Here is a 13,108-nt window from a genome sequence, read left to right on the forward strand (position 1 = left end):
ACCCATGTGAAGAGGTAACACTAGAATCTTTGGAAAATGGGTTCACTTTTCCAAGAGAGCAATTTTCAAAAATAATCTGTCATCCTTACTCTGATCCCACTGAAGTCAGTGGCAGAACTTCCATTGACTTCAATGGGACCACTTTGGAAAATCCCACCCTACAAAAGCAGGAGAAATGCAATAGATTTACCTGATCGATTTGATCCTGCTGCCCTCTATATACAGTTTCTGGGTCTGATGGAGGCCGAAGGTGGAATTCAGAGTCACAGAAATTTCCATCACCATCTACATTATGTAAACTTTCCCAGACAACTTTCTCTTCTGTAAGAAAACCCTGATCTGTCACCAGTAGATAAAGCTGACCCTAAATGGAAGGATAATAAGGATAGAATCTATAAAAGAAATAAAAGTAGATCTTTACAGTCTGAAACATTTACTTATTATTCCTGCTAACTGAACCTCCATGATTCAGTAAACCGAATGAGGATAATTTAGATTTATACCCATGTTTCAGATTTAAAACTATTTGTATACTTCTGTTATCTGTACAGAATATTGAGATTTATATTAGTGCCCATTGCCAAGGCACATTGGCAACTTACAGCAATACAAAGAATCCATCACAGGAGAATAAAATCCCTGCATATTAACTAAAGTTCCCATTCTCTATTACAATAAGCATAAAACATGGTCTTATAGTACTGTGCTCCAACACCAACTTGGGGTCACAAACTACTTGATGGAACAGGTTCCAGAGGTGTGGGCCCTTAGCTGAGAATACCTGGCTACCGGCAATGTAAGTCCCAGGACAGCAAAAAAACAACAGATTTGTCTCCAAGTCCTGCCATGGGAGTTAAAGAGAGGATCTTCAAATAAGTGGTCTCGGACCATTATTACATTTATAGATGCTAATGCTTTAAACTGCACCCAAAAGCGAACAGATGGCCAATGCAGGTCATAGAGCACCTTTTTTTTTTTTTTTTTTTAAATGCGCGCTCTCCAACTCAAGGGGAGCTGCTAACTTCAGCAGTAGCTGAAGCTTTCAAATCCTCTTTAGTGGTGCCCCAAGTAGAGCTTACTGCAGCTTTCTAGCCTTCACGTTATAAAGCCATGGCTCACTGTGACACTATCCACATCAGATTATATATTATTTCTATTATGGCAGTGTTAGAGACCCCACCAAAATCAGAGTCGGTCTGCTAAGAGCTGTACAAATGCATAGGAAGAGACAATCCCTGCCCTAATAAGTTTACAGCCTAACCAGACTAAACTATGGGATGCAAGTAATATGCCCATTCCACACAGAGAATTTAAGCACAGAGCGATTAACTGACTTCCCCAAGTCATAAAGGAAGACTGTCACAGATCCTGGAATCGAACCCAGACGTCCTGAATTCCAATCATGTACCTTAATTTTACAATCATCCTCTCTCTCTCTCTCAAAGAACAGTTTCAGCCAACAAGCCAAAAATATACCATAGCTGTCAGCTGAGAATTCAGGGCCAGCAATAGATTCAATATGGCCTCAGATTGCAAAATGTGCTTTTGCAAAGGCCAGATAAAAGATACAGTGCTTCCCTTATCTATCATATTGGCTTAATCTTACACAGCCAGTTTGATCGCATCTAGTCTGCACTTTTGTTAGAAATTGACACCTAGTAGCTGAAAAAGAGCTGAGCAGCAGCATGAAGTAAAAATAGGGCTGCATAGTGGGAAATTGATGACAGCATAGAGAAATTTACAACTATAAACTATTAACCAGCTCTTAGACACCTCCAATAATTACATTTAAACAGAAAAAAAGTTTTATTTATTCATTGTTACGATTAACCAAAACACTTCTCATTAATCTTTTTCTTGGTAACTGATCTAATTAAGCAGAAGTAACACCACACATGGTTCTCCCACTCTCAGCATAAATACATGACTGAATGTTAGGGACCAGATTTCATAACTGTGCATGCAAATGGTCAGGTAATTGTTTAAAAGGGTGATTTGCATATTTGTCACCACTGTGCATGCAATCATAGTAATTCTACACAAATATGGGTACTAATTTCTGTGACTGCAGATGTACCCGCACAATTATGGAATCGGAAGCAAGGGAAGATTTAAATACTAATATCCATTTTGTAACAAATTGTAATACATATGCTTTTTTTTTTAAATTAGCCCTTTACTTTTATTTCATTGACCACTTTTGTAATAATTGGGCCTAAAAATTTACCCTAATTGTAAGCTTAACTGTGGGAAAGTGGATAAAAAGTTCACAAAATGTTCCAATCACGTGTATCAATAAATGTCGATGGTAAAAGATGCAAAAGGGAGACAGACTGAATCAGTTCAAACAAAAAGGCCTGCTGATATAACTCAAGGACTGTGTTAGGACCACGTCTGGTAAACGAGAGAAGAGTGGAACTGGAAATCAAAAGAACATAAGAATGGCCATACTGGGTCAGACCAATGGTCCATTTAGCTCAATATCCTGTCTTCTGACAGTGGCCAGTGCCAGATGCTTCAGAAAAAACTAACAAAACTGGTTTCAGAGTAACAGCCTGGGCAATTTATCAAGAGATCCATCCCCTCTCATCTAGTTCCAGCTTCCAGCAACCAGAGGTTTAGGCACCCAGAGTAGGAGGTTGAGTCCCTGAGCATTTTGGCTGGTATGCATTTATGGGCTTATCATTAGTGAACTTATCTAGTTCTTTTTTGAACCCAGTTATAGTTTTGGTCCTCACAAGATACCCTATCTACAAGTTCCACAAGTTGACTGTGCATTGTGTGAAAAAGCACTTCCTTGTATCTGTTTTAAATCTGCTGCCTATTAATTTCAGTGGGTAACCTCTGGTTCGTGTGTTATTTGAGAGAGTAAACAACACTTCCTTTTTCATTTCCTCTATGCCATTCATTCTTTTATAGACCTCTATTATATCCCCCCCTCAGTTGTTTCTATTCCAAGATGAACAGTTCGTCTTTTTAATCTCTCCTCTGACAGTTGTTCCATATCCCTAATAATTTTTGTTGCCTTTCTCTATACTTTTTCCAATTCTTTTTTTTTTTTTTTTAATTAAAAGATGAGGCAACCAGAACGGCACACAGTACTCAAGATGTGGGCATACCATGAATTTATATATTGATGATATTTTCTATCTTACTATCTATCCCTTTTCTAATGGTTCCTAACACTGTTAGCTATTTTGACTGCTGCTGCACATTATGTTGAGTATGCATAGCTAAATTAGACCTCATCATTTTGTATGTGTAGTTGGGATGATGTTTTCCAATATGCATTACTTGACATTAATCAACACTGAATTTCATCTGCCATTTTCTTGCCCAGTAACACAGTTTTGTGACACCCTTTGTAACTCTTCTCAGTTAGATTTGGACTTAATTATCTTGAGTAATTTTGTAGAGTCTGAAAACTGTGCCACCTCACTGTTTGCCCCTTTTTCCAGATCATTTATGAATATGTTGAACAGCACTGCTGTCAGTACAGATCCCTGGGGGACTGTGCTATTTACCTCTCCCCCCTGTGAAAACTGACCATTTAGTCCTAGCATTTCTCTCCTATCTTTAAACCAGATACTGATCCATGAGAAGATCCTTCCCTCTTATCCCAGGACTACTTACTTTACTTAAGAGCCTTAGGTGAGGAACCTTGTCAAAGGCTTTCTGAAAGTCCAAGTTGACTATATCCACTGGTTTACCTTTGTCCATTTTTGTTGACCCCCTCAAATAATTCTAATAGATTACTGAAGCATGATTTCCTTTTATAAAAGCTGTGTCGACTCTTCCCAAACATATCCTGTTCATCTACGTGTCTGACAATTCTGTTCTTTATTACAATTTCAATGTACCTGATACTGAAGTTAGGCTTACCAACCTATAATTGCCAGAATTACATCTGGAGCCAATTTTAAAAATCAGCATCACATTAGGTATCTGCCAGTCATCTGGTACAGACCCTGATTTAAGTGATGGGTTACATTCCATAGTTAGTAGTTTTGCAATTTCATATTTGAATTGCTTCAGAACTCTTGAGTGAATACCATTTTGTCCTAGTGACTTATTACTGTTTAACTTCTCTTTTCCCCAGAAAGGACAGTTTTTACCATTTTAAATACCATCTAAAGCCTGGTCTACATGTAAAATTTAGGTTGAAAAAATCCACATCCCCAACTGTTATAGCTATGCCAACCTAGCCCCGACGATAGATGTAGCTAGGTTGACAGAAGAATGCTTCCATTAACCTAGCTACCATTGCTTGGGGAGGTAGTGTTCCTGTAGTGAAGCAAAAATACCTTCCATCACTATAGCCTGTATCTACACTATGATATACCAACACAGCTATGGCACTGCATAGCATAGCAATGGCCTAAATGACAGTGAAACAAGAGTGGTGGCAGGGGTAGGTTCCTTTTTAAAAACTCTCTCCAGGTTCTTTAAAATGAAAGACTTATTTAATACTTAATATTTCAAATGCTTTAAATTTCTTTTCTGTATCTTTAATAAAAGGTTAAAAGGATGTTTAATGATGTGTTTGCCACGGTACCAAGCAGGCTGAGGGGTCTGTATCTCAAACCTTGTTTAAAACTGTTTAATGCTGGACAATTACAGGGGCACGTTAACACTTTTGACTCTTTAGGCCCATTTATTCCATCAAAATTAATGTACCACCACTTGCATGCATTCCTAGGCATATCAAAATGTGCAAATACCTGCTCTTTACAGACAGAATGTCACCATCCTTTAACTACATTATGCTAATATAAAAGTGCATTCATTCAGTCATCTTTAAAAAAAAAAAACTGTAAAGACAGTACTTCAAAGCTTTGGCCCATGGAAAGCTTGCAGCAGACCCGTCCATGCCTAGTTTTCTTTTCTATAGCTCTCAAAAATATTGTGAAACAACTTAACATTTACTACAAAAAGTTCATTTTTATAGTTTATGTGAGAAAAAAAGCCTATGAAATCTGATTGTCACATACTAAAGTCAATGTTTTAATTAATTTACTAACTTCATACTACAATTCAAGCAAATCTGAAGTGTTTCAACTATAGAATACAACATTTTAGTTATGATTTTTAGAAATATATTGTACAAAGCCCTAATAATGTTGTATAACAATTTATGTCTAGTAACTTTAGATAGCAAAACTTGTTTTGGGGATTTTACATAGAGAAATCTCATTTTGGAGCATACATTTTTGAGGACTGATGCTGGAAGAAGTTCTGAAGTCTCATACATTAAACTCATACAATATTGTATAAGCCAAATCTTCCCTGAGGGATGACTTCTTTCCTATCTATAAGTGGAAACTTTAAACAAAATTCTCTCTTTTGTGGCGAGAAGAAAGAAGTGGTAGGTTTTTTGTTGGTGATTTTTTTTAGTTAGTTATTTTTCTATTTACTGTTTCAGAATAAATATAAAAATGGGGCAGTTTTACATCACTCACCCCAACCCCCCGGCAACTGTTTTTCCTGCTTGGAAGTTTGAAATGGTAATAATGCCAGTAGAGATGGATTAGTGGGTAGAGTGCAAATAAAGTGGACAGCAATTTATCACATGGATACGACCATCGCATGTGTGATCACATTTTTTTTCCCTTAGACTGTAATGGTCATTAAAGACATCAAATGAACAGAACAGCTACAGTACTAGCAACAATTTTGCAAGTGTTCTTACATACACAAATAATGACATCTTAAACTTGATCTAGAGAGCCCACCCTCTAGGAATGAGAAAGTAGTTCAACTTCCAGACCAAGGCAAAACTTGGGTTCTGCTCAGACTATCAACAAAGGTACCAATTGTACATTTTGGGTAGGTTTTTTTTTGTGGAGGGGGGAGAAGTCACTAGAACAAGGGCATAAAACTGGTATTTTTATGTAGCCCTCAAAGAACCATGATTTCACTCAGAATCAATTTAGTGAACATTCAAATAACTGTCTCACTGCTGGAAGGCTTGGTATCTCAGGATTAGTGTCCTGACCCAACTATTCCCCTTTATTTCTCTCTTTAATATCCTTTGGATTCAGAATCTGGCTAATATTATGGTTAATCATATTGAGTTGCCTCTGAGCAGCTCCTCTACTGCTTACATACGTATCAGAGTCTCTCTACAACAGTTCATTTTGGCAGTCCATCTGTCCTTCCCCCAAAAGCTCCCCTCCCCCCCCAATAAATAAAGGCAAAAGAGAGATGTGTCAGGGATTTTTAACCGGTTGGCTGACAGGCAACATTAATACTATGCTGTTTATGAAAAGATTTTCATTTGATAACTAATACCCCAATACTACTAGCCCCAAAACTGGTGGCATAACCCTCCCACTCAAATTCAATTAACAATACTACAAGAATCTGTAACAGCAGGAGGAGTAAAAGCCATTATGTCACACCCATCTAAAAACTTCCTCTTTAATGATTTTCTATAGTTTGTGCCTTTGGTCTTGCCTACCCTATAGAAAAGACTATAGTAAAATTATTAAAAAAAACTTGCGTCAACTAGTAACATTTTCCTCAGTGAGGAGAGAACATTATGGACCATATCATGCCTGGCACTTGCAGTGAGGAAGAGACCACAAGGAAACTTCCCAGTTTTGCAAGGGACAGAAACCATCACACTTCTCCACACTGGCTACTGAAACCAGCTAGCTGCACAGGGCAAAAGAATATCTGGCATCATCCTAAGGGATGCAGCAGCAGGCATACTCCCTCTCTGAGCACTAGGGAACTCCCGGGAGGCATTGGACTGCCTTCAACATGAGCCTGTGCTTATCTGATACAATTTTTGGAAAACCATTATTAATATTAGACTATTGTCTACACTGTATTAGTTTTCTATGTTCTGACTGTAAACCAGAAAACATAGCTGTTCTAGTTTTAGCTCCGACACAAAAATCAAAATTTTAGGGGCAAGTTCAGATTCAAATACTCAGACGAAATGACCAAAACTTTAAAGGATGTCAAAATCTGACATTTCTATTTTGTCTCATTCCTAAAAAGAATCTCTCCATAACTATAACAATCTATAGTATTGTGTATTTCTCTGTAAGCCACTGAGACCAGCTATACAACTTTCAACACAGCTATGGAAATTAAATAAAAATAGAACATTAAGATCAGCAATCTCATTACCAACATTTTCTACAAAATCAAAATCCCTTCCCTTTGTAATCTTCAGTAGATGGTACAGGAATAGTAAGATGGTTAGGAAAAAGTCTATCTTTTCTTGATTAGGCAGGAACTACTATATGTTCATGAACTTTTTCAAACTGGATAAAACCAAACCAAAAAAGTTTCTTATATTTCCATCTGCTGAGTGTTTTAAATAATGCAGTATAATCTGTCATAATATACATTAGTGTAATTAGAAAAACAAATTGAAAGAGGAACGCACTTCTTAAAATAATGTGGACAAGTCTGTTCAATGAAAATGCACTGTAGAAATTTGAATTATATTTATTCAGCAGGTTAAACTCCCACACTGCTGAAGTTTTATATGGCTACTATTGATCATTCACTGCAATTCACTTTTCTGCATTCTAATGTTATAACCAAGGAGTGCCACCTTAGAAAGCAGTTTGGAGCAATATTTCAAGAGTCTAGAGTAATGCATGAGATGGTGAGAAATAACTTGTCCTATAACAATGGTTGACTGAAGGGAAGATGCGTAGGAAAACTATGGAAGTGAGAAAGAAAAAAAAACCTCTCAGTCACCAAAAATACTGAAATTCAGAAAAAGTTAGACAAAATTTCAGTTTCTATCCAAGTTTTGCATCAGATATACATTGCGCAATTGTTTTATGTACAAGTGATAAAATATATATTCTAGGGCTGCCGATTAATCGCAGTTAACTCATGAAATTAACTCAAAAAAAAATGAATCGTGATTAATCGCAAGTTTAATCACAGTTAAACAATAGAATACCAATTAAAATTAAATATTTTTGGATTTTTTCTACATTTTCAAATATATTGATTTCAATTACAACCCAGAATACAAAGTATACACTGCTCACTTTATATTATTTTTATTACCAATATTTGCACTAGAAAAATGATAAAAGAAACAGTATTTTTCAATTCACCTCATACTGTAGTGCAATCTCTTTATTGTGAAAGAGCAACTTACAAATGTAGATTTTTTTTGTTACATAACTGCACTCAAAAACAAAACAAGGAAAACTTTAGAGCCTACAAGTCCACTCAGTCCTACTTCTTGTTCAACCAATCGCCAAGACAAACGAGTTTGTTTACATTTACGGGAGATAATGCTGCCCACTACTTATTTACGTCACCAGAAAATGAGAACAGGCAAGGTATCTACCAGATATGTTAACTATCCGTATGCCCCTTTATGCTTCGGCCACCATTCCAGAGGACATGTTTCCATGCTGATGACATTTATTAAAAAATAATGCATTAATTAAATTTGTGACAACGCCTTGGGGGAGAATTGTATGTCTCCAGCTCTATTGTACCCGCATTTCTGCCATATATTTCATGTTATAGTAGTCTCGGATGATGACTCAGCATATGTTGTTCATTTTAAGAACACTTGCTGCAGATTTGACAAAACGCAAAGAAGGTACCAATGTGAGATTTCTAAAGATAGCTACAGCACTGAACCCAAGGTTTAAGAATATGAAGTGCCTTTCAAAATCTGAAAGGGATGAGGTATGGAGCATGCTTTCAGAAGTCTTAAAAGAGCAATACTCTGAAGTGGAAACTACAGAACCTGAACCACCAAAAAAGAAAATCAACCTTCTGCTGGTGGCATCTGACTCAGATGATGAAAATGAACATGCATTGGTCTGCACTGCTTTGGATTGTTATCGAGCAGAACCTGTCATCACCAAGGACATGTCCTCTGGAATGGTGATTGAAGCATGAAGGGTCATAAGAATCATTAGCACACCTGGCATGTAAATATCTTGCGATGCTGGCTACAACAGTGCCATGCGAACACCGGTTCTCACTTTCAGGTGACATTGTGAACAAGAAGCAGGCAGCATTATCTCCTGCAAATGTAAACAAACTCGTTTGTCTGAGTGATTGGCTGAACAAGAAACAGGACTGAGTGGACTTTTGGGCTCTAAAGTTTTACATTGTTTTATTTTTGAATGCAGTTATTGTTTGTACATAAATCTACACTTGTAAGTTCAACTTTCATGATAAAGAAATTGCACTACAGTACTTGTATTGGGTGAACTGAAAAATACTATTTCTTTTGTTTTTTGCGGTGCAATTATTTGTAATAATAATAAATATAAAGTGAGCACTGTACACTTTGTATTCTGTGTTAAAATTGAAATCAATATACTTGAAAATGTGGAAAACATCCAAAAATATTTAAATAAATGATATTCTATTATTAACAGTGTGATTAATCACACGATTAATCGTGATTATTTTTTTAATCGCTTGACAGCCCTAATACATTCCCTCTTTGAACCCTTGTACAAATGTATTTGAGCCTTTATTTATTACAGCCATCTGGTTTTTATTTGTATAATACACTAGTTCATTTTTTAAACAAGTATTGGCTCACATTAAATGATGTTGCAGATTTTATTCAGAAAGGCAAATAAAGGTGTAAATAAAGCTTCTAAAACAATACAATATGAAGTGCAACTTGAGAAAAATACTTGACTATTTACATGCTTTAGAGATGTTCTTCGAACAGGAAGGATGATTTCTGTTTTTTTTAAGGGGACATTTTAGGGGTTTTTGAAAGGTAAAAGGTTTTTGTGACTAGTTCAGTTATTCAATTACCAATATTAAAAAGAATATTTCATAACCTCTATGGATATGTCTACACAGGAATAAAAAACCCAAAGATGGCCCAGGTCAGCTGACTCAGACTTACAGGGCTCAGGCTCTAGGGCTGAAAAATTTCTGTGTAGACATTTGGGCTTGGACCCTGTGAAGATTGTGAGTCCCAGAGCTTGGGAGCCAGCCCAAGTCCAAACATCTACACAGCAATTTTTAGCCCCACAGCTGACCCAGGCCAGCTACAGCCATGGCATGGGTCTTTTATCCCTGTGTAGATGTTCCCTATCAGACTAAAACTAAACATTTGTTAAACTATTTTAAAGCCAAAATTTATTTGATACTGGAGAACTGTTTCAAGCTTGAAAAAAATATTCGCTACTCTTTTTTTCTTTTGCTTTAAAAACTGAAATTTAATAGGTGTATATAAATCATGATTATCTTCAAATTGCAGGTATTTTACCTTATAATAAGACTAAAACATTTAAATACACTATTTCCTGCTCTAAGGTGAGAAACTACTTTGGATTTTACTGATCTATCTAAGCAAGATCACTGCAATTGGCTAGTTAAAAAATAAACTGGTTCACATGAGCAAAGCACGAAATGGGATAAATAACTACTAGTTGCAGGAAGATGAGGAAAGTCCTCCTCTAGGCACCTGTCAGTTATAGGTCCAACTTAAATAGATCTCATGATTATTATTATTCTGCAGTTACCCAAAAACAACTCCCTAAAGGCCTTTACATATTGTTCAGGTAGTCTTTGGTGTCAAGAGGGAAATGGGTGCCAATCTTGCATACGGTATTGAGAGGCAATGAGCAAACCACAAGAGCAAGGTGAGGCTTGACCATCATGTACTGTCAGTTGTGCTGCTCCTGTGTAATAGCCATAATTTGGCTACTGAACTAAATGGAGCATCAGTCTTTCCTGTATTCCAATTCCTGCGTTCCCATGTAAATATTGTTTTTAACTTGAGACAGTGACAATCTGAAATTTGTGGTGTGTACCCAGTAATACAAATGTACAGTTGATTTATGAGGTAGTCTTAGCATGTTTCTGGCAACAATATGGTAGAGAAGTTTGTCATATAATAGATTAAACTGAAATTAATTCCTATCCTCTGTATCGTAATTTTCTTCCTGTCTTCTTTTATAAGAATGTGATCATGTCTTCCCCCTTTCCAAGCTAAAAGAAAATATTTAAATTGCAAATACTGCCCAATAGTTTAATCTGACAGTTGAATACTAGCATATTTTAATCTACCGTAATTTCCTAGAGAATAAGGATACACTGACCAAGGATCTGAATCTGGAAGCAAAACTCTTTCTTGAACTCAAGTCTTGTATATTAGTTGAATGCACTGCCATTCTGTTGGGTGTCATTTCTCATATATTTCTATTACAGCCTCTCATAACAACTCAAATTGATGTCATAAGGGGAAAGGTTTTAAGAATCCTGTAATTTCTTAAGAGCCATGTACACAGGCAACTCGATTTTTACTGACTGGTGAATTGTATTTTAAAGCTGTTGATCTTGAAAACAGAAATAATGATGAGATTGGGTTGTAACCACATAGTCAATGGCATAAGGATAGATATTTGGCACACAAGAAGTTTCTAGTTCATGTGATGAATCCATTTAAGTAATTGTGGCCTGCTTTTTGGGCCATGCTTGCTGAGCGTCTACAATGCATTATTAGTATAGATGTTTTTATCTGAATTGTGATAGAATGTTAAGAATTCATTGTTTATAAAATATGGAATTAAAAATGAATACAAAGACAGACTGATATAGTAATGTTTTAGAAATATGCATTTCAAGGGCTATAAAGCTAGCAGTTAACATTACTATACATTGCAGTAATAGCTGTTATCACAAAGGGCATAGAAGAGAAGGGTTTAAAAAAATTAGTCACAGGCCCACAAATGATATTTATTTTTAGTAGATACTAAGCCTATTGAATAATTATGAAATATTAAATATTTATCCTGAAAGTCTAAGCCTTCATATATTCATAAGAATAAGAACAGAACATAAAAATGGCCCTACTGGGTCAGACCAAAGGTCCATCTAGTCCAATATCTGCCGACAGTGGTTAGTGCCAGGTGCCCCAGAGGGAATGAACAGAACAGGTAATCATCAAGTGATCCATCCCCTGTTGCTCATTCCCAGCTTCTGGCAAACAGAGGCTAGAGACACCATTCCTGCCCATCCTGGCTAATAGCCACTGATGGACCTATCCTCCATGAATTTATCTAGTTTTTTTTTTTTAAAAACTCTGTTATGGTCCTGGCCTTCAAGACATATGCACACAGTTTAGCCTCACACATAAAAGGCTAAAATGCAAGTTTTGATAATGGGATTGTTTGTCTAAAGAATCATTTAATACTTTTCTGTTTGTAGATAAATAATCTGATAAATGCAAGGACAATGAGCATAGACTGTGGTATGTCAAACTACAAGTACTCTGTTAACATGAATATACTTCTTCCACATTTCTTCTAGCAGTTGCTTTTATGTATTGAGTGGCAATGCACCTACTGGTTCTATTGGTTTGCATGACACTTCTAACAATTAATTCCATACACTGATTACTTGTTATAAAAGTGATTTATAAAACTTTTTTACACAGTATTTTCTGTTTTGTTTATACATTATAAGGCCAATTAGCAAGTTTCGATCAGCCTGAAAAACTGAAAAGGAAAACTACATTCTGTCTTAAAGGGCCTGATCCAGAGCTCACTTCAATGAGCTCTGGAACAGGCCCTTTGAGTGTTACAAAAATATTATACATTGAGATGAACAAACTTAATTATTTTGGGACAATTGAGAAAGACCATGAGAGAGAAGTGTACTTGTTTTCTGAAAGTACTATAAATGTTTGATTTGATAGTCCTGATCTTTAAGAATAAAAGTAGTACTAATACTAGACAAGCAGAAGTATTTGAACAATTTAAAATTATACACCTCTACCTCGATATAACACTGCCCTCGGGAGCCAAAAAATCTTACCGCGTTATAGGTGAAACCACGTTATATCGAATTTGCTTTGATCCACCGGAGTGCGCAGCCCCCCCCCCCGCCCCCCCGGAGCACTGCTTTACCGCGTTATATCCAAATTTGTGTTATATTTGGTCACGTTATATCGGGGTAGAGGTGTATTCAGTGCCAAATGGCATTAATGTTGTGTCTAATCTCTGAGACACAAATAACTCACTATTTTTACAGACATAAATCTGATGCTTAAAAAGGAAAAATTGTAAGTGTTTCTATGATATGTAGAACCTGGATAAATACTGTGCAGATTTCTTAATACAGAACGAAAATA

General features: G+C 36.3%; 1 protein-coding gene across 4 annotated transcripts in view; it reads right to left on the minus strand.

Moving 5' to 3' along the window:
- Window positions 1-13,108, minus strand: part of MINDY2 (MINDY lysine 48 deubiquitinase 2) — a 104,743-nt gene that overhangs the window by 9,650 nt on the left and 81,985 nt on the right. For all 4 annotated transcript variants that reach the window (XR_004647372.1, XM_034783300.1, XM_034783299.1 and 1 more), the window contains exon 7: window positions 191-364. Coding sequence is in view for 3 of the 4 variants with exons in the window: in XM_034783300.1 (XP_034639191.1) it covers window positions 191-364 (174 nt within the window). In the remaining variant the exon portion in view is untranslated. The remainder of the gene's footprint in view (window positions 1-190; window positions 365-13,108) is intronic.

This window comes from Trachemys scripta, chromosome 10 (genome assembly GCF_013100865.1).
Source record: "Trachemys scripta elegans isolate TJP31775 chromosome 10, CAS_Tse_1.0, whole genome shotgun sequence".
In the NCBI taxonomy this organism is placed as follows: domain Eukaryota; kingdom Metazoa; phylum Chordata; order Testudines; family Emydidae; genus Trachemys; species Trachemys scripta.